We start from the raw sequence: 27616 nt of genomic DNA on the forward strand, positions 1-27616 counted from the left end.
GCGCTGGCGGCGCGGCTGAGGCACCCCGGGCCGCCCAGGACCGCGTCCCCTGCGGGCCAGGCTGCGACCCAGCCCGGGCCCGTCCCGTCCCAGCCGGCCCCAGACCCCGGCGCGGCGGCGGGGCGGTCCCGGTCCGGGGCGGTCCCGGTCCCGGGGCGGCGCTGCAGCGCGGAGCGGGCCGCGGGCAGCGGCAGCGGGAGGCGGGCGCCAGCTCCTCCTTCTCCTTTCCTCCTCCTCCTCCTCGGCGCCGGGGTGGGCTCGCCCGCGGCAGCCGGGGTGTGGTGTCCTGCCGAGCCGTCCCCCGTGTGCGATGGACTGGCAGGTGCTGACCAGGGAGCTCTCCCTCTATCTGGAGAGCCAGGTCCGCGTGGGCTTCTTCGGCTCCGGCGTGGGCTTGTCCCTGGTGCTGGGTTTCGGCGTCGCCTACGCCTGCTACTACCTCAACAGCATCGCCAAGGTGAGCGGGAGGGCGGCGGGGCGGGCGGGCTCCGCAGGTGTCCCGCCGATGGGGACAGTCCCGAAGGTCACCGCGACCCACCGCCCGCAGGCGAGGGGATGGCACTTGGAATGGCTGGGGGGGCAGGGCTCTGCGGCCGCCTTGTCCTCACATCGCTCGTCCGTCCCCTGGAGGGCTGCCCCGCGGTCCCCGGCGGCCGAAACCCCGCTCGAAGCCCAGGCGGGCCCGGCAGCGCAGCCTCCCCCGCCCGCCGGGGCTGCGTGTTCCGCGGGGGCCGCCGGTGACCCCCGGAGGCCGCCGGCCTGCGGTGAGAGAGGGCTCCCCTGCTCCTGCTCGGTCTAGAAGGGGAAGGGGCTCTGGTCTTGGCAGTCCCCAAAATGCAGTTGTGCCAGTTGGAGAGCTTGGCCAGGTGCCATGGTTTGGAAAGGGAGGTTAGGAGAGTGCCCTGCACAACACGAACCCGACCTACTTGGTTCACTAGCAGGGCAGGTGATAAAGTAGTTTTGCCGCCCTTGTTACCCGTCGGTGCTGTCCTAAGTACCTCTGGAGGCACCATGGCAGCGTTTTGGGGGCTGGAGCACTCTTGGGCATCTCATCAGCAGTAGTTTTACAGATAAATTAGGCAAACGCAAATTACTTGGATACGGTGAGCCTGGTGAGATCTGAAGTGGTCCCGTGGTGAGAACGCCTCGTTGAATGCGTAATCAACTGAAAATACGCATATCAAAAGGTTTTGACTGTTGAGGACCTGAGTGTTGCCACAGTCCTTCGGAGAACCGCTGGGAACGTAGCCTTCCTCTTCAGAGAGAAGAGGGTACTTGATTCTGGTTAGAGGAGAAAAACGAAGGGAGGATGTGCCATTACAGCTGTTTATGTGGAATGGTTTTCCTCAAAGTGTCTGTTATTGTCCTATTAATGCTTGCGTGTTGGGGAGTCATTGTGACAGAGAGGTGTAAGAAATATGGTGCTAAAACCTGAGATGCTTGGTATACGGGAACTTTTCCATGTTAATTGGTAAACAAATGGAAACTGTAAGCAAATTGTCTGCATGCAGAGCATTCTCAGAGAGGAGGAACCGATGCACTTGTGTACTGTAGAACGAGATGTGAGGAGAAGTGTGCAAGACCAGCATAGAGGTGAAAAAAGGTACTGCTGTCAAAGTACATGAATGAATTAAATGTCATTTTTGTGTGGTCCAAGAAAATGGACTTGGCAAAAATCTTTCTTGCTTACTAAGAAACAGTGCAATTTTAATTTGTAGGTGAAGATACAATGCTGGTAAAAGTAGAGCTATATCAGTATGTAATTCGAAATTGGTAAGGAATCCATTATGCCTAATGGGTTTCACTTTTCACTTGGGCATTTTGACATTTTGTTTGGTTTTCATTTACTTATCTCTGTACCATGAAAGGTAAAAGCATTGCAAATGATTATATGAAATAAATTAGTTCACTGAGAGACTATTTAAATAAGCTTTATTTCTTTCTTTGTTTGTTTTATAAGAATGCCCATGTCTGACTGTAGCTTTTTTTCCTAGAAACCCCAGCTGGTGGCAAGCAATGACCGTTTCTGCCGCTTTCTCGAGGAGTATTGCCCTGTTGTGACAGAAACTTACTATCCCACAATTTGGTGCTGGGAAGGTCGGGTACAGACACTCCTGCGCCCCTTTATCACATCTAGGCCCCAAGTACAGTACAGGAAGTAAGTGCCTTTATTCTGGAAAGTGATTGATTTGATATCCAGCTGTTCTCTTACTCTCACTGCATCATACTCACTGTCATTGCTCAAATTTGTGCCTCTATTTTTTTTCCCTTATGCCCACCTTTACAACTTTGTCATAGACTTGGAACTATCTTTATCATGGATTCAATATGAAGTAGATTTGAAATGTCAGCCTTCCCAAATGGCCCTGTTTTAGCTCAGAGAGTTTTGTAGCACTGAAATATGGGTGACAATACAGGAACTGATGTGATTATATGTTCACAAGATTACACAGTGGATGAGGTCATAAAAGACCTCTGGAGGCCACCTAGTCCAACTCCCCTGCTCAAGCAGGGTCACCCAGAGCCAGCTGCCCCAGATCATGTCAAAATAGCTTTCAGATTTCCATAAGGATGGTGACTGCACAATACCCCTAGGCAAATTGTGCCAGTGCTCAGTCACTCATATTAAAAATATGTTTCCTGATATTCAGAGGGAACCTCCCATGTTTCAGGATGGGCCCATTGCCTCTTGTTCTGTCAGTGGGCACCACTGAAAGGCTCCATCCTCTTTGCACCCTCCCTTCAGGTATGTAAACACTCTGCTAAGTTCCCCATGAGCCTTTTCTTCTTCAGGCTGAGCAGTTCCAGCTGTCCCAGCCTTTGCTTATAAGAGATAGGCTCCAGTTTGTTCATCATCTTCATGGCCCTTTGCTGGATTCTCTCCAGTATGTCCATGTCTGCCTTGGACTGGGGAGCCCAGAGCTGGACTCAGTACTCCAGGTGTGGCCTCACCAGTGCTCCATAGTGGGGCAGGATCATCTCCCTCAGCCTGCTGGCTGTACTTCTCATAAGCCTCCACAGACTCCAGACTTTTGGCCATCTTTCCTGCAAGGGTACATTACTGGCTCATGTTCAACATGGTGTCCACCAGGAGGACCTTCGGGTCCTTTCTGCCAAGCTGTTTTCCAGGCTCTACTGTACATGGGGTTGTTCCTTCCCAGGCACAGCACTTTGCACTTCCCCTCATTGAACTTCATGAAGTTCCTGTCAACCCTTTTCTGCAGCCTGTTGAGGCCCCTCTGGCCTCAACATTCAAAACACAAAAACAATAAAGCACAATTACTTGGCTTATCAAATATTCTGGTGTTCGAATGCCATAATTTTGCAAAGGTCGTGCAGTCACTGTATATGTCCATGAAACCAATATGTTGTACCTTAACCATAGTATGGCCACATTCAGCCATGTTTTGAATATATAGAACTTCTGGGAAGTAACTTTTACCTGTGGAGTTTGTGTTGTATTCTTTCATGCCTAAATTCTAAGAGGGAAAAAATCCCTTATATTTATTTTTTTTCCTCAGCTAATCTCTTTCACACAGAAATGAGACTTAGTCTGGCAAATGAGGCATTTGGCACAAGACCTAAGGAGAAGGACTTTTATGCGCCGGAACCTGGATGCAGCACAAGTTGTTTCAGCTCTGCTTGCATGGTAGAATAGATTTAGCATTTAGCAGCTTCCCTCAGTTTTAGTAACTAGGAAACATTTCAGTGGTATGGCCATGTCCAGTTTTTCTAGTCCTTCTTGTACACTTTTATTTCAAGGGTTTTGAAAGAAGAAACATAGTTCCACGGGGCAGTGGAACTACTTATTTTGCACCATTTTAGATTGTGTTGGCAGTACTCACTACCATTGCATCTATTCCCCATTACTGAAAAAGGGCAAAGCTGAGCTAATGAGTCCAACAAGGCTGGTCACCTTTAAAATCTGCAGTAGTCACTACCAAGAATTTCAAAAGAAAAAGCAAATGCAATTTTGGTAGTTTCCACACCAACTCCCTCGAACAATTCAAATATGTATATATTAGCTTTTATCTACATGTTTGGCTATCTCTTCTCCATTTGGATAACTGCTTTTCTAAATTATGAAAGTGAAATAGCACTTCAACTGTTCCAATTTCCAGGAAATGGGAAGATTTTTATGTTTCTAAAACAAAGAATGAAACTTTTTTGTCATTGTTTGATGCATGCATAGCTTAGTGAGATATTACAATATTTGTTGCATTATTAAGATACATGCTATATGACTGCATTCTGGCACAGTTCCTAGTGATATGAGGTGAAAGATGCAGTAGTGTGTGTGTCTGTGTTATGTTTAAAACATAACAATCCATTATACACTCTACTTCTTTGAATGAAGAGAAAAAAAATGCAATAAATGTTTATTACATTACCCAGCATGCTATCAAAAGATTCTCAGATGATTCAAAGGAAATCTGCAGTACACAAAAATGCCTGTATAAAACACAAGGCAGAGCCAAAAATCGCATTAGCTACAGGCTTCCAGTACATCAGCAGCTATTTATGAAAGGCCATGTCTTCATTTACTGAACAAGAATTACTCTGCAAATTGACTGTTCTAACTCTGGTCAGCTGTAGGTGTAACTCTTTCGGAATGCAGACATGCCTAGTCAGGTGGCACTTTGAGTATTAAAACATAATGAAAAATGCAGAATTCATACCTGGTAATTTATAAACTGCTAGCACTCTTAATAGTGTGTATTTATTTTTCAATCTAATCCGTGTTGTTTTAAAATGTACCTTTCAGTGAGCTCATTAAAACGGCAGATGGAGGACAGATTTCGTTGGATTGGTTCGATAATAATGACAGCTCATATTATCCGGATGCCAACACAAGACCCACTGTCCTGTTATTGCCTGGCCTGACAGGAACAAGCAAGGAGTCCTACATTCTTCATATGATCCATCAGAGTGAAACACTGGGATATAGGTACTCTTGTTTTTCATTGCTATTCATTTTGCTGCTCCTGGTAGGATCCAATATCAGAATGTATATGTATCAGATGCTTTCCTAAGGCAAATGAGATTTGGATACAGTAGTTTATGTAAGGAAGTGTTATTAGTAATAATAATCACAGTGGAATTATGTAACTGGCTGTACATTTGGAAGGGCTGTTTTAATATCTACAGATGTGCCCCAGAGATTGCAGTGAAAGCCAGCTAAGTCTGCATAGGGCTTTGCTGCTGCTGCTTAAGTTATTATATTGCATTAGGTGTTAAACTTTACACTTTCTAGAGAAAGGGTTTGTATTGAGCTCCAAAAAGACTTGTGTGGATGGTTTGCTGGCAGTAGGCCTCAGAGGAGGTCAGCTTCTGAATGCCAAGATTGCTTGATTCAGCAGCCTCAAATTCCTGGGTGCAGAAAGGAGAGCTAGCCTATTCTTACTGATGGTGTTTGAGGGGGTCTGTCACCTCTTCATTTTCACTATATAATTTAGTTTCATTCTTGAGGCTTCTGGTCAGAGCTGGGTAACATAAGTAGATTAATGAATGAGTAGACTCCTTTATGTAACCATATTGCTGCTGCGCATTAAAATTAGTTGTCATTGTTCCAGGATCTGTATTTGGAATATTAGATTTTGTCTTTGCAGATTGGCTTCTGGTGCTGACTCCAGTAAGTTCTTCAAATATATATATATTAACTTTTATCTACATGTTTGGTTATCTCTTCTCTATTTGGGTAACTACTTTACTAAATTATGAAAGTAAAGCAGCACTTTAATTGTTCAAAGTACTTTTTAAATCACTTTAAAATTTAGCTGTAAAAAATATCAGAGGAAAGCCCTGAAATCAACAACTTGTTACTATTAATTTTTAAAGTATTCCTAAAAGTTATATCTGCATTTCATCCCCTAAAGGAAGAAGGTAGAACAGTAAAAAGTGGAGCTTTAGGTCAGATTTCAACAGAGTGCTATAATTTTGTTCTTAAATAGCAACATTTGCGAAAAATACCAAAGTAAAATATTCTTTCATGCCTTTAACTCATCTAACTATGTTTATTTATTTTATTTATTATATTATTTAATAAAATTATTTCAGTGAGATGGTAGAAGAGTAATAGAAAAGTTACATTTATTGAGAAAGTATGGATTCCTAAATCATGATAATACTTCCAGAAGATTTAGACTCCCACCAACAGAGAGAGACCAGAAACTTCTGCTATACCAGATGAGAAAAAAAATCATTCCCAAGAACCTGCAACTTGGGATCCAGCTGTCATTATCATTCTGACTTGGCTCTCTGGATTGGATTTCTTCCAGTTTAATAGAATTATGTAGCTTTGATGTCTGATGGGTTTTTTTTCAGAGCACAGCTTTAGGCTGGGCCCTGCACTGGCAGAGCTCATGGCAGAGTGCAGGCAGGATATGTCTGTACCACCTTCAGCTAAACCTTGGGGTTCTCACCCTGCAATCTGACCTCAACAAATCACAGAGCTCTGATAGTCCCACTGACCTCAGTGAAGTCCATTTTGGTATAAAGCTTGTTCCACACTCTAGGATCTGTAGGTCTGTAAATATTTATATGCTGAACTTATTCACGGAAGTGGCTCATTTTTCTTTATTCATTTTCATTTTTTTCTGTGCTTAAGTTAGTTCTTTTGGTGAAATTAACGATTTGCACAATTGAATTTACTGTCTCAATTTTTAGATGCGTGGTTTTTAACAATCGGGGAATTGCTGGCGAGGAGCTTTTGGTAAGGATGACTTCTAAGATAAACATCTCTCACTTATAAGTGGTATTTATGAAATCATTTGTGCCTATTTGTACAGTTGGATTTAAATGAGAGAAACTCAGAGCATGGGCTGAAAATGCAGAGAAGAGAATTCAGTCATCTGGTAGATCAATCAGATGCAAATATTAATTTTTCATTTTGAAGCCCTAGAAGGCCAACTGGTCAACACACGATTTTTTCTGAACATTTCATTTTAGGAAATTATTCAATTAATAATATCTGTAACATTAAAATGAAAAATCCTTACATTTTTTTCCAGTCTAAAATTTGCACATCTCTGCTCAATTATTGCAATTTTCTCCCATTGATTTAACATACATATCCAAATATAATCCATTGCAATTTCTTCCCCAGTTTTAAAATATATTTTTGATATGGTTTAAAAGGTGTGCCATTAAAAGGGATCCACACTACATGTTAGTGAATTAACGAACCAGCTTTATATGGATATCTGTATCCTGAAAGTTAAATGTGTTCCTGTATTTTTTTCAGCAATCATGACACAAACTCAGCTACAGAAGACATTTGGTTTGCTTAGAAATAACTGGCCATTCCTCAGATGAAAAAAATCTTAAAGCTAAACGTTTTCTGCAGCCAGGGACAAGGCATGATGAAATATTGCTGAATAAGCTTTGTTTTTTCATATGTGTTCTGTTGACAATTCTGCAGCTGGAATGAATGTGCATAATACTCAGTATTGTTTTGCATTTTTTTAATCCCCTGGTTTCAAACTTTAAAAAGCTCAGAATGTTTTCCCATAATCAGATAAAGCATTTCAATGCAAATATTGCCATGTTAAGTGTAGTTTTCTGCATACTTTTGGAGATGGATCTACAAAGCAGTTTTGTGATACACAAAGTCCTTATTGATGAATTTCTGAATCATTTAGAGAAAAGATCCCTTGTTTGGATACATTGTGTGTATTTTACTGTAATCGGATTTACATCTTTAAGCTTTATAAGTTCTTGTGGTGCAGAAAACCAGCTGAAATTACCACATTTTCTGCAAAGAGGTTTCAACATTTTAGTATAAAATCCCTACTTAATGACTCTGAAGCATAGTTAAACACCACAGTAGAAATTAGTTATGTAAGCAGTTCTTTTTCTAGTCACTGCAAAGATAGATTCAAATTTACAACAAATAATAGTTATTTAAAGAATACTGTTCTCATTGATTATTGAAAGCTATTGTGAATTATTGCTCTGAAATAATCAAATATTATATTCACCACAACCACTGTGAGCTAAGATGGTGTTTTAAAATATCTTTATACAAAGCACAGATAGCTAAACATTAAACTGTCTGGAATTAATTGAATTTAAAATGGAAGATATATCTTTAGTTTTATAAACTTTAGTCAAATACACTTTCACTTAGAATGCATTAGATCCTAATTACAGAAAATAATTTATTTTTCCTTGTAAAGTTGACAATTTAATTAAAATGAAACACATTCACACTATTTATAATTAATAGTCTGTAAAACTGTGAAGAATGATTCATGTGGATGAGAAATGGAAATGCAACATAAATGGAAGTTAAAAATGTCTTCAGTTTTAATTATCTAGATTTAGCTTTTCTTTCAATTATTTAATCTTTGACATCAACATTTCAATATACTTTTTAAATGTGTTTTAAGTAATTAGTTTAATGTTGTTAAAATCACCCACAAATAGCCAGGCAGTTTAATTGAAAGCAGTTTAAAAAACCACCCTTGAAATTCATCGTTGCTTCAGGCAACAGAAAAGTTCCATTAATTCATAATTACGTGTTTATATATTTAGTTTTAATGTTTCACTGAATTTTGGCAGTTCAGTCAGTTCCTATATTTAAGTCCAGGTCACTAACATGTTAATAGCAGCTCTAAAGTTAAAAACTTTATTTCTCTGTAGATGAAATCTGGACAACACAATTAGAAAAAAACTTAGGTTACTGTGATTTGTATGGTGCCTAAATGGACTTGTCTCCCTCATACTGCTCCAGACAGTCCCTCAGGTCTGACTATGTCACCTGTTGCAGGTGTCTGTGCAGGGGAGGCTCAAACGTTGTGCTTAGCCTAGGGAATAAGGATATATCCTAGGGAATAGGGAATAATAACAGGGAAGTGGTTAACCAAATCTTACCCAAAGGGTTACCCAATCTGATGCCAGCAAAAGCCACTCCAAGTCTCAATTCAGGATTTAAAGAGACACTAATAATAGATAAAGAGAGGATGTTTCATTGCTTCAGTTAATAGAATACTTTACTAAATTTGGTAAACCACACTGGGGGATTTGTTTATCTGTTTATTTGGTTGTGTTGTATGTAGAATCTAAATAGGGGTTAGTTTTCAAATGCTGGCTGACAGAACTTGAAATCTAATGCTTTCTTTTGCATTTGAATGTGGGTGAGTATAGTATAATTGTTGTTACAACTTCTTTTTCTGTAAACCACAGACTTTATAATGTTTCCATTTCCTTGGGGTATTTAAAAAATATCAGTATCTAGGTCTGATCTAGTTCTGTCTAGTTTAGCATGTTCTCTGTTCAGATTTTGTCTAATGGCCTAGAGATAATGAAGATGCCTGTCACCTCTTTTATTTTGTAATGATAACAAGTGTATCTCCTTCCTTCACCTCCTTGTGAAACGTTCTGGATTTATATTTGCCATTTAGTGAAACTTCACAATAAATGCTAAATTTATCTTCTTATATAATGAACCACTGTGCAGTTTGCTTTGTCCTTAAAGGATAATACAGAAGCTTATGATAGCATTTTTTCCTTCTTGACTCCTTACAGACACCAAGGACTTACTGTGCTGCTAACACAGAGGATTTAGAGGCTGTTATTCATCATGTGCACAGCTTGCACCCCTCAGCTCCGTTCATGGCAGCAGGTGTTTCTATGGGAGGGTAAGGTTGTGTAACACAAGTCTCAGCTTCATGTGATCAAAAGACTGATAGTAAATTGTTACTCTGGAATACTTGCATCACTTACCGAACTGCAAGCAAGTTGGGTTTCTCTCCAACAGTTAATATGCAGAAGGGTTCACATTTAAAAATTGGGAGGAGGAGGGGTGGAGAAAGACAGGAAACAGTGACAGGCAGATTGACAGCCAAACAGGTAGGCAATACAGTGTTTGGAAACTATGGAGGCTGTCTTTCTTTGGAAAAGAGGGATGTGAAATAGGTTCTTGAGCTAATACACCATGTTTCATAGCAATATGACTTGTGTTCACTCTGTGTTCTGCAGTGTGTGGGTAGGTTAGACTGGAAGAGGTGTGGATATGTGAATATGTGTTCTGTCTGGCTCAGAAGCAAGAAGTAGTATTGTTGTTCAAACTGGTATGGATTGGTAGAGCATGTGATACTAAGACTTGCCATGTCCTGGCTTGTCTCCAGAAAGCACAGCAAGAACAGACAATGATAGCACAGTTCCTTAGGAGAAAAAAAATCACTGCTGGAAGCTAGCAGAAATATTCCAGCAGCCTCTTTAACAAAAATCATAGCAGAAGAGAATTTTCCTTAGAAATACAGCAGACACAGTGGTAACTTCCTTCCCTTTTCTCTGACAAATTTGTGGGGGATGGGCAGGTACAGCCCATATATATTGATATGTATATCTATTCCTATATATTAACATTAATCTATTGATTACTTGTAAGAGCTCTGAGATAAATAAATATTTGTTCAAGACTGGTATTCTCTGTTTTTTAGCAAATCTTTAGTCATTAGGTTCTCTGTTCTGTTGCATAGTAGTCCCAGGAGGGAAAAAGGCTGGTCAGCCTAACTTCAGTTCTTTGGGAAGATCTCTGGGAGCCATTTCCAGGCATATGGGGAATAATGGTGACAGTTTTCATCAAGGACAAAACATTTCCCAGGTGATCTGATTGCATTCTATGATCAGATGACTGGCTTCACTGATGGGGAGAAAGAAGAGAATGTTGTTTGTTCGTTTGTTCTGAGTCTTCTTTTGTACCAAAAGACTTAGAGGAGCCTTTCTTGCTGCAGAAACCTGTCTGTTGTTGGATGTCTTGGATGTCTTCCACGTCCCTTGCTTGTTCCAGCTCCAGCTGAACTTCAGTTTTCCTAACTACATCCCTGCATGCTTAGGCAACGACTGTTTCTCCCAGGCAGACCACCCCTGTTCTACCTTAAACATACTTCCTCTTGAAATTGGTCAGAAGAGCTTTTTTTCTCCATGTGATCTTCTGCTGCTCTTCTTGCATATCAGAATGCATCACGCTTTTATGTTGGGTTATCCTTAAAGTCCCCTTTGCTCATCAGGGCCCTCTAATGTGAGATCTTGCCAACCAGATCCCTGAACAAATGAAAGCCAACTCTCTCCACTATTGTAATTCTGATGCTTAACTTACCCACTTATTTTTCATCTTGAAAATCCACCATCAAATAATCTCAGTGGCCAAGACTGTTTTGCATCTTCTCTACCTGATCAGTTCTTCCTTACATATGAAAAGCAGGTCCATAGAACCTTTTTCCTATTTAGGTCCTTGATTGTGTATCAAAATACTGTCCTCAATATTCTCCAGAAATTTGGTCTTCTTGGGCCTTGCTGTGTCAGTTGATGCTGGGATGGCTACAATTCCTTGTGCCTGGCAATTACAAGGGGGGGAAAATGTGGTAGAAGCTGGAAGTTCTGTGACTGGTACCAAAGACCACATCAGCCCTTAGAATCATTTCTGTCCTTGGCTTAACCTAGTTATGGTATCCAAAATACTGGCAAAGTCTGTTACAATGGCACAGGGAGTCTGTGTTGTGCACCTGGCTTATATGTCACCAGCACCACTGGGGAATTTCAGGCAAGGTATTCCACCTTACCCTCCAGTATGTTTTTAAAATCCTGAACCAAAACCAGAAAGCACATGCTTAATGGTACAGAACACTAGAATAATCTCTAATCAGCTACATGAGAACTGTTTCCATGCTTCAAAATTATTTGGAGCATTGCATGCTTAAAATGAAGCAGGAACAAAGATCTCACCAGGCACATACTGCAAAAATCATCCACTTGTCTTAATCTTACAGGAGTTTTTTTATTATCTACTGCTTTTCAGAATTTTCTGAATAGTCAGATAATCTATATAAAACAGATTTGCCCCAGTTAAGAATTAAAATAGATATTCACTTCACAGACATATATAAATGTAAATGAAAGACCACCTGTTCTACTATCTTCAGTAGGTATTATTGTGGAAGGGGACTTTATTTTGTAACATAAAGATTCCTAGACCTTCTCTCTATCACATATACTCTGTAAATTCTGTTAGAGAAGTGCATCTTCTGCTACTGCAACTATTTTTGGTTGGTTTATTGGACTGCTGTCCTATGATGTGGTAGGTAGTGCAGAGGGATAAAGTCTCTGTGATAGAAGGCTGGTTCATAATGTCTATGTTAAAGGTTGCTGCCTCCTGAAGTACAGTAGATGAGCCAAGGTACGGAGTGTGGCAATCCAGGAAGCTATCTTAATGTTAACTGAATAACTGGTTTGTGTTGGAAACTTGGAATTAAAATGATTGTTGTAAACTTTATGACAGTAAAGTAAGACTTAGAGCTTTTCAATCAGTATTTTTATTTCACTGTCTTCCTGCTGTTTTATATTTTCTACATTTGAAGGGTAGATATTTGTGAACTCCCCCCATTTTCAACTCAAGTGCACATTAGCAGTAGAGACTGTAAGTTGCAATTGGTCTGAAAGGCAAGACCCGATCCATTTATTTGGCTATTTACTTATAATTTTGGTTCTCATTTTTATTCTTTTTCCAAGACTTCATTCTTCACATACTTTGTGTTAAAGAAGAGTTATGTTCTTCCATATGTGTGAGGTGAGGAAATGGCACTACCTTAATCTGAAAAGACTTCTCTACAGTGAGGCAGGTGTGCCAGGGGCAGCTTGTGTTTGTCAGGCACACTGATCAGATTTATCACATCAGGAATACCAAGAGCTTGTAAGATGGTAAAAGTTACTAACACTTGGGAATACTTTTTCCATGAATAAGAATCATTTGACTTTTCCCTCCCTTTAGTGATTTAAATAAGACTAATACATCTCTATTTCTAATTGCACTCCTACTCACACCCTACATACTGCACCCTGTTCCTCTCTCATAGTAGAGAGAGAAAGTAAACTTCATGAGTCATATGTTGATTATGTGATTACCTCCTAGGTGTAGTAGGCAAAACTGTAGGACTCATAGGAGAAACTATTGAAAAGCAGACGAAAACATAACAGACTGTTACATTTACTCTAAATTGAAGCAAACAGTTTGATAGTATATATATTTCTGTTTTTCATTTGTAGCATGCTTCTTTTAAATTACCTGGGCAAAACTGGCAGAGACACTCCTTTAATGGCAGCTGCAATTTTCTCTGCGGGTTGGAATGTTTTTGAATCTGTAGAATCTCTGGAAAAGCCACTAAACTGGCTTCTTTTCAACTATTACCTGACCACTTGTCTACAATCCTCTATCAGCAGGTGAGTTGCCTTCTGAACTATTTAGCAAGATGGAAGGATTTTAACATGAAATGGACAACAGGTATAAAAATATTGGCAAAAATAATGCTGTAACAACTCTAGTTGTTCTTTGTGCATTATTTGGTAAGTTTTGAAATCAAAAGGTTCTTTACAAGGAAGTTTGTCATCAATGTGACTAAATTTATATGCTGTTCAAGGGACTCACAATAAGCCAAATGTACTTCTGTATCTATGGGTGAAGTAAATGGATTGAAAAAAATTTAGACTTGCACATATTGACTTTTAATAGATTTGCATATATAATAAATGTTTTAAGTCAGTGTTGTCTGAAAAACCACAGAAAGGCCTAGTTCATCATTGGCTTTATAAAACCAGGGTGTATTTTGTATTCCCAAATATTAAGTTCTCTTATCTTTGGCATCTTTCTCATGGCTTATGCAGATTTTTACTGTGTTGCTGGATGTGCCTACATATGGATGAACAATTACTCTGCTCTTGGATTCCAGACAGATTTTTAATATGACAGAAAATTAAAAGCAAGCATGTCAGACAGTTACTTCTATAAATGTATCTGTAAAGCAGAGAACTTCTACATTTGTTTACATAACAAGAAAACAAGCCCTTCCAATTTTTCTATCCTTCATTTTAGGCATCGACAAATGTTGGAGAAATTATTTGATATGGATCTTGTGATGAAGGTATGTGAAAATCTTACTTCTGCTTGAGCTGGATGCTGTTTTCCAAATGCTGACATAGTTGCCTATTTGAATTCTGTACTTCAGGCTAGAACTGTTAGAGAATTCGATAAGCAGTTCACTTCAGTCATGTTTGGCTACCGTTCAATTGATGATTACTATGAAGATGCTAGCCCATGTCGCAAGCTGAAGTCAGTAGGAATTCCAGTGTTATGTCTAAACTCTGTGGATGATGTTTTCTCCCCAGCTCATGGTAAGTTTAGGCTTTTTAAAATATATTTATCTGTATATGCAGTCATTAAGACAAACTACATAGGTTTGAGAATAAACTCAGACCTATGTGTAGAAGTGTATTTAAATGTTATCTACATGGAAGATCAAAACTTCCATGGCTCAATCTTATAGTTAAGTTTAAGATACATATAAAACAAATGGTGATGGTGAGACTTGATTAGTACAGAAAGCAGAAGTATATGGGGTGGCCTCATTAGGCATTAGTGGAGTCTTTACAGACAAAAGAAAGAAATAGACACATTTAGTTATCGCACTGTAAGGAAGATACCAGATGTAGTGCCCTCTCAGAAGCATCTGTTTCTGCTCTGTACTGTTTCTGTTCACCAAGTATGAAGAGAACCCATAAAAAAAGAACTTGGATTCTGATGTCTGGATGTAGACATTCAGAATTCAAACTTGAAACAAGTGGGTTTTTTATTGCCATTCTTTAAGTCCCCATAAAGAATGTCTGGGAGTTGTTTATGTTTAAGATGACATGAAATCCTCCTCTGTTGAACTCAGTGTCACCTCCAGTGCATGTAAATTAAAAGTAAAAAATCCCCAGCTAAATTAGATTACTTACCTCTAATCATGTAGGCCAAAATCTAGTGTCAGGGAAGAGATGCACACAAGGTGAGCTCATAGAAGGAGGCATGTTGATATTAATAAGAAGCCTCAATATCAGCTAAGTAACAGGCCGAAAACTCTGTTTTCCATTTTCTTTCTGTTTCATGCCAAACGTGATCATTTTGCTTTTCCTCTGAAGATCAATACCATGTTGCTAACTGTTCTGAAAATATATGTTTGTTCCTGTGGTCTGTGTATTGGTTATAGCATCTGAAAAGAGAAGGAGAACAAAAGCTAATGTAGAGGAACACCACTAAAATGAACAGCTGGTTGAGGCAACAGTCTTCAGCAATGAGCACCTGACACCTTTAAAATTGTCGTTTATACAACTGATTTATTTCAGGGAAGCTTTCTTCTGCCACCTCAAGTGAAGTGAGATTCTTGCAGAATGAGTCATGAAACCAAAGTGAGCAGGCAAACAGATAGAACAACAAGCAGAAATGAAAGAATTGGAAGAGACTCCTTGTGTGTACTGTTTATCTGTGTGCATATGTACAACACATACAGAAACATGCACACACATTACTATTTATAATTCGAAGACCAGTTACAGACAAATGTGACATGAAAAGGGCCACTCCCACAGAGTGCTCTAGAAAAAGACTGATTTCTTCTCTAGAACAAAAAGCTTTGCATGAACAATGTAAACAGGTGACAGACACCTAATATGAGGAGAAAAAATGGTCACTCTAGATTAGCCAAACTACCTATCCCTTACATTGGCCAAAATGGAGACTTAATAAAAAATAAGATTTGAATAAACATAGCAATATTGTGTAGACTACTGTATGCACCTTTAAAAATCTGCAGCTCTAATGCTTTCTGAAACAGTTAGTCCCTTTGTATTTATTAGCCTCTGTGGGATTTTTTTTTTCCTTGAAATTGGACAGTTTCTTTTTCTCTTATAAGCTTATAATGGCCTGAAAATTAGAATGGATAGGCCGTGACCCTAAAATCTATGTGCAAATATAAAATCTGGCTAGTGATTCTGAAAATAATTTTTATGGGTCTTAGGACCCTAGAGATGAGTCTCCTCTTGCACTGTAGGGAGGTCATCTGCTGTGCCATGTTTCTTTCACAGAGTATCTGAGAGAGGGAACAATGGTTTCACCTCTTTATTTGACAATAGCTTAGTTTGTGGCTTCTGTCTAAAGTTAAGTAATAACTGGCAGGCTCTACCTAGTTAGCATAGTGACAACAGCAGTAAAACAATCAGTGTGCCTCAGTCCCTGAAAGGTTTGTTAACCTTTCCCAGCCCATTATGACTGGGACTGGGATATTTGTTACCTAGATGAAAGCTAGTGCAGATACCCCATCCTCTTTTTACCTCCCGCTCTCAAGAGCCAGCTATTGATCTGACCCTACGACATTCAATCTGAACACAATAAGACAATTTTTTTTTTATTTTTTTTTTTTTACTGTGAGAGTGGTCAAATGCTGGCATAATTTATGTGGTCTCCATCTATTGAGATACTCACAATCTTACTGGACACAGCCCTGGAAAACCTGTGGTTGATAACCCTGCTTGAGTAGGGGTTTGGACTAGATAATCTCAAGAGGTCTCTTACAGCTTCAGCAGTTCTGTGATTAGTTTGAGTACCCAAAGATTGAGTTCCCTAGAGTACAACTGTAGTAGATATCTCAATCTTTGAAGCTGTTTTGTAAAAGTACTCCAAGTCTTGGTGAACATGGGATGGTTGTTTGTGCAAAAATAGGTATTTAAACAATTGTGAGGATGCCTCAGAAGTCTTGAAGTGTAGAGGGGGGTGAGGTAGAACACCAATACTTCTGAAACAAGAAGTGCTAAGAGTCTATTGACTGTCCATCTTCTCTTAAAACTCTGACTGTAACCAGCATTTCTCCATGAAGATATTTGAGTGGCTAGGCATTTGTTTATTCCTTGTTCACAGAGTTAATGCTGTTAGCTGTAAACCCTTGTACTTGTGGAGTCAAGTTTACCTCCAAAAGGGCCACCAGGACAATGTTGATTTCCAGCTAATAGCATCACTCTGTTATATCTGTCTGTCCTTGGCTCCTTTTTCATTTGTGCTATGCATCCTCAGTGGAAATTGTTGTGCTGGCAGGAGACACAGAGCACCCCGATTAGCAGCTTGGAATTTATGTTTGCTGCCATTAGTTACTGGAGTTCATTCATCTTGACATCTTCTGTGAGCTGTTCTGTGTTAGCTAACATAAAGGGCTGGTGTTACTCTTGGAGGTGACCTTATTCTGGCAACTGGCTTTTTTTTTTTCTGACTTAAAAACTTCTATGTGTGGACACATAGAAGCCTGTGGCAACCAAAGGCAGTTTCCACTTACAACTGTATCATGGATTCAAGGCCACAAAATTCATACTCATCCAAACCCCAGCCTTTTAATGACTTAGGGGACTGGTTATTTCATGCCTCATCTCTCCCAGTAATATCTACCAGCTTTTAAGCTATCTTCCAATTCTCTTGTAGATAGCTGTAGTTTCCAAGAGCTGGGAAACCAGCCTAGAAAACCCATCAGGGAGAAAGCCGTGCCAGAATTCCTTTGTGTTTAGTTTCCATAAAGCCAGGCACATCTATCTTCCAGTAACAGAGCTTGAGGGATACAAAACCAAGTTCTGCTTTGTCACTACATAATGTGGACTTAAAGAGACACTTCCCTTAAAAAGTTCAGATGCTGCCTCAGTTGCTTGTTACTACCTGATCATTTCTTCTCATGTGCTTTTTGGTACGCTTGGTACTTCTCAGCAGTTATTTTTAAATATATAGTGAAAATGTTCCATTTGATCTCAATCCAGTATTATGAAGAAGCAATCAATTTGCAGTCTTTCCTTAATGTTGCTGTTTAAAGTTCACAGAGCTTGGCAGCTGACCTATCTGTAGTTTAATTCTGGAATGCAGTTCTCATATTGCATAATACTGACTAATGAAAACAAATACTTTCTTCATTGCATGACACTTCTCTCACCATAACTAATTTAAACAAGCCACTGCTTCAGGAAATACGTAATAAAGCCAAGTTAATATTTTGTAAATGTGAAAAATAAATCAGGAAGATGGAGTGATAGCATTCATTATCACTGTCACATTTAACTTTTCATCTGAAGTGGCATTTTTCTCTGAAGAGACTTTAAGCAGTGTATTAGGCATTGGACTTAAATTTTACTATACTAATGCTTAGCTAATTACTGCTGATGAGCATTGTGCCTGAGCTGGAAGCCTGCCCTTGGAGCTAGGTACCATGCCAGCTCTCTTCTGATCCACTGTGACAAATAAGTGCATGTCTGAAGCTCAGTTAAATATATTTTATTGAACTCTCTGAAGCTTTTGTGTCCCCCTGAATCCAAACTTGGAGTAATTGCTCTTAGGTGTTACTTTACATCCTGTTATGTAAAAGAGCACAGTTGAATGAAGTTGTCAGGAGAGACCAAATGGCCAGGGAATGGCCAGACAGATAACAATTAGGTTAAAAGTTTAGCAAACAGAGAAATAAAGCAAAAATTGGAATGTCTGACTTACATGTTTTTTCTTTTATTCTTTAAGAAAATAATTATTTTTGGCAAAGTACGTACAACAAATTGGTTTTGAATGAAGTAATTTTGCATACAAGTATTTACATTGTGGTTCTGTGATCACAAATCAGAGGTCTGTGTTTGCTGGATCAAACAGTAGTACAGATTTGGGCCAAAAGAAATTTAAGTACAAGGTTATGTGTGGACAAAAATGAACAGTGGTATCTTTTGGCATGCAATCCTATCTCCTAGAATGAATATATCCGGTGCTCCATTCATCTGCCCTTTACATTGCAAAATTTACTCTGTTGCACTGTAGTTTTATTTATTGGATGGCTAACAGTCCCTAGGAACAGCCTTGAGACAAGTACCACACCACTGCCAAGCATCATTTGCATTTTGGCATTGAAGAGCAACATAATATACTCAATTCTCTTCCAAGAAACTCCAGAGCAAGAGACTTTGCTGGGGAGGAGTTACATGGACAAATAGAGGGAATTTCAGGATGGGGAAGATGACATTTGTTAAGACCTGCATGTGGCTTGCACCTTACCAGGCATGGAAAATATTCAGCATCCTGGTGCAGAACTGCTAGGCTTCTAGGAAAGAAACACTATAGCTGTGTGGAGGCAGGCAGCACGTGGCACCCACTCCAGCCAGTCTGGGAATCAATGACCACCAGCAAACTGATTTGGGAGCTGGCAACCTCTGAATGACAGGCATGCAGAGGTCATGGTGAGATGGGCCTGCAAGGGCTTCCCCACAGAAGAGGAGACATTTTGATGATCTCCTTTTAATCCCCCAGCAAAGCAGTTTCTTATTAGGAAGGGACATTCTCCCTACACATTGACAGTAGTGTGCCAAATTGAATGACTGTCATGTTTTTGCACATTTTAGCTAGTGAAGAGGTATGTTCAGGCCAGTTAGCAGCTGATTCTGAATCCATTAGGACTGAAGGAGTGCTCAGGCCTGTCTCTAATACTTGGAGGTCAAATCTCTCTCTCTCCTCACATATTCCTTGCCACACCTTGCACAGAAGTTTATTTATTAGTCCCCTCAGTGACCAGGCAGACAGCTGCAGAACGGGTGTGCAAAGTGTGATTCATTGGCTGAAGCCAGCACGGGGTTTGTGTCTGATCCCCACTTCTCTCTTGGTTTCTGATTAACATAGACCACAGGCTAGTGGAGGGAGAAAGAGCATATGGTACAAAAAAATGGACAAATTCCTATGCAGTCAGCAGAAGCTAACATGAATTGCAGCCACTCTCTTTGTACATGGCAATGTGTTCCTCCACAGAATCCAAGAGAGGCAGATCAGAGATTGCTGAGCAGATTAACTCAGGCAAAACTCCAGACAAGCGCGTGCTGAGTCTGAAAATGATGCATGTGTTGGAATGCAAGAAATAACATATTGTTTTCTGCATCTCATGTTCTCAGTGTATGTTATTCCCCAGTCTAGGCTTTTACATCGACTTTTTAGTCTGGCCTCAGTACTGCTTTAAAAAGCCCAGATCCTGCATACAGCATTTTCAGTTTTCCAACTGAACAAAGGAAAAGCCAAGGACTTCTTGTAGAAAGAGTAAGTTTATTCCTCCTGGTAAAGAATGAGAATCACTTAGTAAATGCTGGAATCTACAAACTACTCAGATGCCTGTGATTTTGAAAGGAGGGAAAGAGTAGAAGAAATGGATAGCACTGAGCAGCAAAGAACCTCACACATTTGGCAAGAGAGCCCCCACTGCTCTCTGGAGCTCAGTCTGTGCTCCCCCAGGGCATGGTCAGGTATGGGGCAGGGAGCTTGTAATACACCTGCACAACAGACACTAACCCAGCTCTGTGGGCAGTTGTTTGGCATCTCTGCTGAGGCCCTGGAGTGGAACAGAGTGTGTCTTTCCAGGCACTGCTGGTAGGCACCTCTGAGGCACAGACTGCTCCCCTGGCTCCACAGGTCCAGTGCTTCTGCCCTGATCTATTTTAAGTTGCACAGCTGTTCGCCGCAGTCATTGCACTCAAGTTCTCCTGTCACTTACTCTGGCTGGGGGTCCTTTTTTGGCTAAGCAAAGGGCTACTCTGTGCTCTTACTCTAGTTGCCGAAAATGAAGGCAAACTGGCATCTCAAGCACACAGCTATGAGTTTGCCAGTATCTAAATGAAAGTAAGGAGCACATTTATGAAGAAGGCAGTAATATGCAGAGATAGGGACTATCCAAGGATAATGACCTTTGAGATAGCAAATGTATAAAGGGGTAAAGGAACAGACTCCTAGAAATAGCAATGAGTGGAAGGTGAAGGAAGTGCAGTCTGAAAGGGATGTGAACAACTCAACACCCCTAAAATTGAGTCAGATTCAAAAATACTTTAAAGTACTTTAAAGCAAATAAGGAAGTAGTACAAATCTTGTGAACAACTTGCTGCTTAGTGTTCTAGTGACAAGGCATTTTTAGTTGAGCAGTATATGACTTAAAATCAGCTTTATTCTCTTATCATAACCTTTTTCAGACAAGTGAAACTCCTGCTACTCCCTTCTTTGGACAAAATATTTTTCTTTTGCTGTTGTTTTTTCTGACAATCCTGAATAATAAAAAATCTGTATGTTTTTTTTTCCCATTTCATAAATCTTCTTATTTGAAAACTAGAACTTTGAAAGGCATTCTTTACTGAAAATGTGCTGAGATTTCTGCTCATTCAGATGTCTACTTAGCATACCTAAAACTCCAGAGGAAGTTGCTTAAATAACTTAATTTTTTTGCATCTGTGGTGTTTGCAGTCTTGATATAAAGCTCCACTGCTGTGTCAACCAGTTCAAATGATAACAGGGTCATCCCATCATACCAAGTACCCTTTGTAAAGTCATATGCTTTCTCTGGTGTCAGTCTGTGCTAACTGACCTCTATTTCCCTTCACAAAGGGAACTGCCCAGGTGGTGAAACTGATTAAGCCACACATCTATGCAGAGTCAAAAGAGGAGGCACTGAAGCTTCCCTCCTACACATTTCCAGATCAGTGCATATCTCAGGTGTCATTCAGTGATGACTTTAAGCTAATTGTAGGCCATTGCTGAAATGGAGGCTCCATCTGACTGTGTCTGCCACTATTCAGATGTTGGCATTAACATGGGGAACTGGATTAGGTGCTAATCAGATCAGGAAAACTAACCCAGCAAAAGAAAAATGCCTGTACTATCCAGTCTAATAATCTACATTCTAAAATAATTTCTAGCAGTCACTGTTCAGTAGAGAACCACTAATCTCCTGGGTGGCACGGAGCACTTTGTGTGTCCTTGTACAGTTGTTTGCCCCTTCCTCTTTCTCTGTTTACCTTGTGTCATAGATTATGGGCTCTTCACAGCAAGAACCATCCCCCAGTGTGTTTGCATGGTGTGCTCTAAACATGCAGGTGTAAATATATGGCAGATCAGATATAATGATAATCTTTTATATTAGCTGATAGTATGGATATCTTACAGACCAAATCTTACCCTGACATTTAAGGTTCTGTGCTTGAAGTCTCATACAATTGCAATTGAGGGTCCAGTTCCTCAGCTTTTTTAAAGCTGAATATTGCAATAACAGTTAAAAATTAGAGTCTGATTGTCCTTTTACTTACACTATTTATAGCAAATCCTAAGTATGCATTAACATGGGTGCTGTTCCATCAGTGTGAGTGAAAGACAGATGAAGCTGAAATTTTTACAGCAGCCAGGAAAAAAAAAATCACACAGGTGAGTTAATGATACAGAGAAAAATGCCTATTAATACAGTTGTGCTTCCAAACCCTGTAAGACATTTAAGTGTATATTAATATTGTGCCTATTTATTCATACATAATATGAGAAATATTTAAGAGAAATTTTTCAATGGCTGGCATTTCACAGAAGGTTAAGGACTTAAAATGTTTTTACCCCCCTTTTAGCTATACCAGTAGAAACTGCCAAACAAAATGCAAACGTTGCTCTGGTTCTGACTTCGTGTGGAGGCCATATCGGTTTTCTGGAAGGAATATGGCCAAGGAAGTGCACTTACATGGACAGAGTCTTCAAGCAGTTTGTGCAAGCTGTGTTTGAGCATGGAAATAAAATCTTTAGCATGTAGCTTTGGACCACTATTATAGCACAGTGGCACATTCTGACAAGGGCAGTTAAGCTTAGTGCACAAATTTTAACTCCTGTAAGCCAGCAAACGGATAAAGTCTATTACTACATGCAAAAATATTTTTGCCTAAGATTTTGTAGCAAGAAACTAAATATTATGTTGTCTCTTTTATATTTATTTTTAATATGCCTTACTAAGAATGACCTTAAATGAAACAGTGTTCTGCATACATCAAATTGCACTTAACCAAAACTATCAAGTAGAGAGATTATAATTCCTCAGGATTTTAATTTAAACCAGTATGTATTTAGGAGACTTTATTTAGATGGCTTTCACTACTAGAATGGCGACACTCTAAATAGCTTATATTATCCTGTCACATATAGTACCAGTTGGCCCATTCCTTAAAGCATTGATGGTGAAAAACTTAAAGTATGAAAACAAAAGGAGGGATCAAATAAAAGTACTGGTTCTTCAAATAAGTTGAAATTTCAGCATGTTATTCCACAGCATTAGATTGATACTTGCTTTTGCTGTTCTGCCCTGAGAGTACTCAGATTTAGGGCTGTTTATTGTTTTTTTAAACTATGTCAATGCCATACTTGTCTTACATGGTTATTTTTTAAAGAGCTAATTTATAGTGTTTACATATAACCAAAATATTCCTTTAAAACAGTACTGTAATAACTTATGTAATTAAAAGACATTTTGCATTTCAGAGTTTAAGCAAAGCTGGGTGTTGTCACATAAGTAACACATACTTCATAGAACTGGTAAACTTGGTGATTGAACCTGCTATGTTTATATTACCTTGCAAGAACATTTCAGTTTTAAAGAATAAATATTAGAGCATCAGGAAAATATTATATAATCTGCTTTAAATTAAAAAAGGAAGACAAATTCAAACCTTTTGTCTCTGCTATTGTTTCATGTCATTTCTTAAAAAAATGGAACTAACTGTTTAAAGAAAGTTGGGATGGAGGTCAGAGTTGTGCCTCTGGTTTGTTTATTTGATCATTTGTCACCATTTTGGCAGTAGGTTGTCAAATCACTGAAGGCACTGCAGACCAACTTCTGGCCTAGTGGTTTAGGAGTTGTGAGGGTGGCCAAGGCATCACTGTTCTCCTGAGCCCTGACAGTGACAGCCAGCGTGGGCCTTTGAGGAGAAAGGACAGTTGGAGAGAATATATTTTGAAACTGTTGGGAAGCAAAACAGGCCCTTAAGCAGTATCTGTGGAGCTCCCAGCTTCTGCTGATCACTGATTTGGGCCCAGCCACATACAAGAAGTCAGGAAAGATGCCTCTGCATTTTTATTTTTATCTTTTGAGCAGGGTCAGTACAAGAAGAAAATGCAGCTAAGAAAAAGCAAGTCAGGTCTTTTGTCTCAAGCAGTACGTGAACACTCCTCTTGCAAGGCATGTTTCCTAGTAACAGCAAAGGAAGAACAAAAATACTTTTTGTCTTTAGAAAAAGAAATTGGGACATGCTATACGAGAGCTGTTTTGTAAGGTAGACGGTTGAATTACGAAAATTAAAAAGTGCTTTCAAGTTATGACTCTTCAAACAGGCCCTTGCCCAAATAACAAACTCTTATTTTTTCTCTAATAAGAAAAATGAGGAAAGTGACTTGCAAAAGCAAAATGAAATTTTGTGCATGCTACTACAATACAGAAAATAGCGTATTAGTAGGGTGCCTTATTTATTCTTGTATTCATATCCAGGTTTTATGTTCATGCAAAAACAATGAGCAATAAACAGTGTATTTAGTGTTATATTTGTAAAAGTGTTTAGGTACGGCTGTTCAAAATTCAGCATCAAGTATTAATAAAAATAAAACCACTTACATTAAATTGCACCTTACTGTTTAAATAAAAGTAATATGATTAATGCCAGAATTTCTCTCTCTCTGCACTGTCTTAATTCAGGTCCAATCCCTATACAGATCTCCAAGAGACATTTATTTTTAGAGCTACATCAAGCACAAATTTGTAAAGCTGGTGTTCCTCCTCCCCCAAATGTACAGTGTCCTTATACCCCGTCAGGGAAAAGCACAGTGTGCAAAGTGGTAACAATCCAATTTTAGTATGGTATCTTCAAGCTTCCCCAGTCAAATTTTCTGAAACAAAAAATGCAGATATCTCAGATCTCACAGGGTACACACAAGCTAGAAACAAGTGCCATAATGTGTAATAACTTTGTACCTCACACACAGTTTCACAAGTGAGCCAAAGTCCACAATGTGCCCTCTATTCAAAGCAGTGTGAATTCACAGGGTCTTTCATTTGGCTTTTCATGTGATCTCATTATCCAGGCATCAACAGGGATATGCAATGCTGAAGGTGGGAGAAAGTTGTTAGTTCTCATTGTATTCATTACTGGAAAGATGGAGTAGAACAAAAATTAAATTCCAAGCCACAAAGGCTGCAGACACCTACCTCTTAAAAAGACTTTCCTCCTAGTTCAGAATCCCAAAGTAGCTGAAGTTGGCAGGGTTCTCTAGTGGTGATCTAGTTCAATACTCCTGACCAAGACAGGACATACCACATACATGCTCCAGAACACCCACCTTTTCTCATTTTTCCCTTAGAGTCAATGCATAGTGCAGTTCTTTTTCTCTGTGAGGCCTTCAGTCACCCAAGAGCCATTTGTGACCTCAGCTATCTTAGCACCAGATCATAAAGACCAAGACTAAGGTGCAATTATTATGTAATTTATTATGTCCACTCCTGGCTTAAAAAAAAAAACAACAAAAAAACCCAACAAAACAACAAAAAAAAAAAAAAAAACCCAAAAAACCAAAAACAAAACAAAAAAAAAACCCAGGAAAATTTCCAACAGGCAAATATGGTTCCTTGAGTAGAGAGAAACTAATCCATCCACATTTCACACTGAACAGAAGAATTAATGCTCTTTTCAGAAACCAAGACACATTAACAGCACCATTTAAAATACTTAGCAGAAAGGGCTGTGGATGACAGTCTACAACTCCACAGGAGTTGGTGTAAAGAAAATACCAGTAAAGCAGCAGTGACCAGGCAGGTTAACATGGTCCTGTCAATGTGGCACTGAGTATCACACTTGACATACCAACATGCTGACTGTTGCAGAGTGCAGTCACTCCAGGCCCACACTCACCATTACAGAGACTGGAAAAGGGCTCCCCATTCAAGAATTACTCCCCAGAGGTGGTTCAGGAAACTTCTCCTTACCCTCTCCATGCTGCAAGTTGCAATTTCCAGCTGAGATCTAATAGTCAACTGTTTGAGCCCTTCAAATCAACAGAACAGAGAAGTTTACTTTATCTCAACAGTTCACAAATGTTTCAGACAACAGAGGCTCCCCTTTTTATGGAATGGTCTGGAGCCCTGTGTACTACTCACACATGAATCCATTCTCTGTCCCAGATGCAAATCCCTGTAAGGCAATTGTAGCCAGCCTTCCGTCCAGATACAGCTGTCTGCAATCCTTTTTATTCCTGTTCCCCTCTTCCTCTGGAAAAAAAAACCCAAAAAAACCAAAAAAGAAACCCAACTCACATTCAGCAAGTAAGCAAAGTGGAGAATTTTTCCCCTGCCTGCCTGCAAAAAGAAAAACACCAAAACAAAACTAACTATTCAAATTCTACCTCCCCCCCATTTCGAACATGGTCTCCTGCTTTTTCAGCTAATTGCCCTGTAAAGCTCTTTAACTCCAGGTAGTCAGAGCATTCTCCAATCCCTGTTGTCCCACGTGCCATCTACACAGGAATTTCAGGGGAACTGCCTCTTTCACCTATAACTCCTGCAGCTACCTGGCTCATGCCAGTGACTCACACCTGCCAGGAAGACGACTTTCAGCCCTGCACTCTGCTTCTCCCGGGGTCACTTCAGCTCAATGCATCATCACTGAGGAAAAAAAAAAAGGAAACATTTGTTCCCTGAGTCATCGGGTTGCTGTAACACACGGGAACACTTCAACCTGTACCACTTATTTGGGTTCTCATCCCAGCATGCCAGCTGGTCAAAATGAGCCTTGGAATGCCCAAGGCAATGAATAAGAAAGAGGAAGGTGTAAAAAAAGCCCAGAAGACTCACCCTGGGGATTTGCCACTGACCTCCAGCATCCATGCTGGGTGCCCCCAAGCAACTCCTGCTGCAGCCAATCTGCTGTGGAATATCTCAGCCACTTTTTGGGTTTGGGTTGCTGTTGTTAATTTTCATTCCAACAGAAGAAAAGGAAAAATCTGCCAAGCAGACACGGGTTCTTCATTGGCAAGCTTCTCTTCCTCTGATGGATCTAATTTTCCTGTCTCATTTCTTCTACTGGAAATGCAAAAATCAGCTTTTCCCTGCTTCCTAGGATAGAGGGACTTTTTGAATCTGCTGAAGGGAGGAAAATCAGTCCTGTGCTGTCTCAGCTACTCCTCCAGTGCCTTCAATGTTCTGTGTATGTAGTGAGGAGAAAGACACTGGTTTAAATGAGCTTCCCGTGTGGCCTTCCCTCACCTGTCTGAAGCACTGTGAGGCTCGAGCAGTGCCCCCAAGGTTAATTACCTGTGAAAGATGAAGCAGCTCCTGCCTTTTGGTTGTCTGTCACCACTTCCTTGCTCAGATGAGACGTCTGATAAACGGCAGGGCAGGCTGGGAGCGTGTCTGCATGTCAAAGGGGGCTGCAAGATTTGCTGCTGGGATTGAGTTTGGGATCATGGGCTCAATCCTGTAACTATGTAGCCCACCCTAAGGCTGCGGTTTCACAAGCAGCTGTCAATGTTAACAGCTCCTCCACGCCAAAAGGGGAAGGCTTGTGCTTCTTCCTCCCCTGTCTTTTATTATCCTGATTCCAGTCATATGGTGCTCAGCCTTTCTTACTCTGGTAGAATATGACTCAGTTTTTCCACTGTTTTTTGTTTTGTTTTGTTTTGTTTTTTGCTAGCTCAGGAGTTTAAATTTGCTTGCCTAAGCAGGTTCCCCCCAGGTGCTAGATGGAGGCTGGCATGGTAAGGAGCTGGAGAACACTGCTGGGAGTTGGCAAAGGAATGGAAAAAACAATAGGAGAAGCTTCCCCTCTCTCGAGACAGTCATCTCCCAAAGCTGTAGCCCAACAGGACATTCTCTGCAATTCGTGGAGTAATCCATTATCAGCTGAGTTAGTCTGTGAATAAAGGCATAAGCTAGAAGCAAGTAATTTTTCACTTAGCTGTAGACAAGAGGTGCTCCACCAGTATTAC

The 27616-nt window shown here is 40.1% G+C and overlaps 1 protein-coding gene and 1 long non-coding RNA gene across 7 annotated transcripts; one reads left to right on the forward strand and one right to left on the reverse strand.

Moving 5' to 3' along the window:
- Nucleotides 1-55: 55 nt before the first annotated feature.
- Nucleotides 56-27613, forward strand: ABHD3 (abhydrolase domain containing 3, phospholipase). 5 transcript variants are annotated; one of them, XM_056483415.1, is made up of 9 exons: nt 56-457; nt 1995-2158; nt 4766-4948; nt 6667-6712; nt 9529-9641; nt 13048-13221; nt 13871-13919; nt 14004-14169; nt 22231-24305. In XM_056483415.1, exons 1-9 carry the CDS (start codon nt 311-313, stop codon nt 22407-22409), a joined length of 1221 nt encoding a protein of 406 aa, XP_056339390.1. In that variant the 5' UTR covers nt 56-310; the 3' UTR covers nt 22410-24305. The 5 variants fall into 5 exon arrangements, with proteins under 5 accessions (XP_056339390.1, XP_056339386.1, XP_056339387.1 ...); XM_056483411.1 differs by lacking the exon at nt 22231-24305 and adding an exon at nt 27353-27613 and having other exon boundaries at nt 176-457; XM_056483412.1 differs by lacking the exon at nt 22231-24305 and adding an exon at nt 27322-27404 and having other exon boundaries at nt 176-457.
- LOC130249067 (uncharacterized) lies at nt 24412-27303 on the reverse strand. Of its 2 annotated transcripts, none has more exons than XR_008839730.1 (3): nt 26225-27303; nt 25620-25678; nt 24412-24931 (listed from the first exon to the last, which is right to left on the reverse strand). It is a non-coding gene; the product is annotated as an uncharacterized LOC130249067 (long non-coding RNA). The 2 variants fall into 2 exon arrangements; XR_008839729.1 differs by having other exon boundaries at nt 25546-25678.
- Nucleotides 27614-27616: the final 3 nt, after the last annotated feature.

The sequence above is a fragment of the Oenanthe melanoleuca genome, chromosome 2 (genome assembly GCF_029582105.1).
Source record: "Oenanthe melanoleuca isolate GR-GAL-2019-014 chromosome 2, OMel1.0, whole genome shotgun sequence".
NCBI lineage: Eukaryota > Metazoa > Chordata > Aves > Passeriformes > Muscicapidae > Oenanthe > Oenanthe melanoleuca.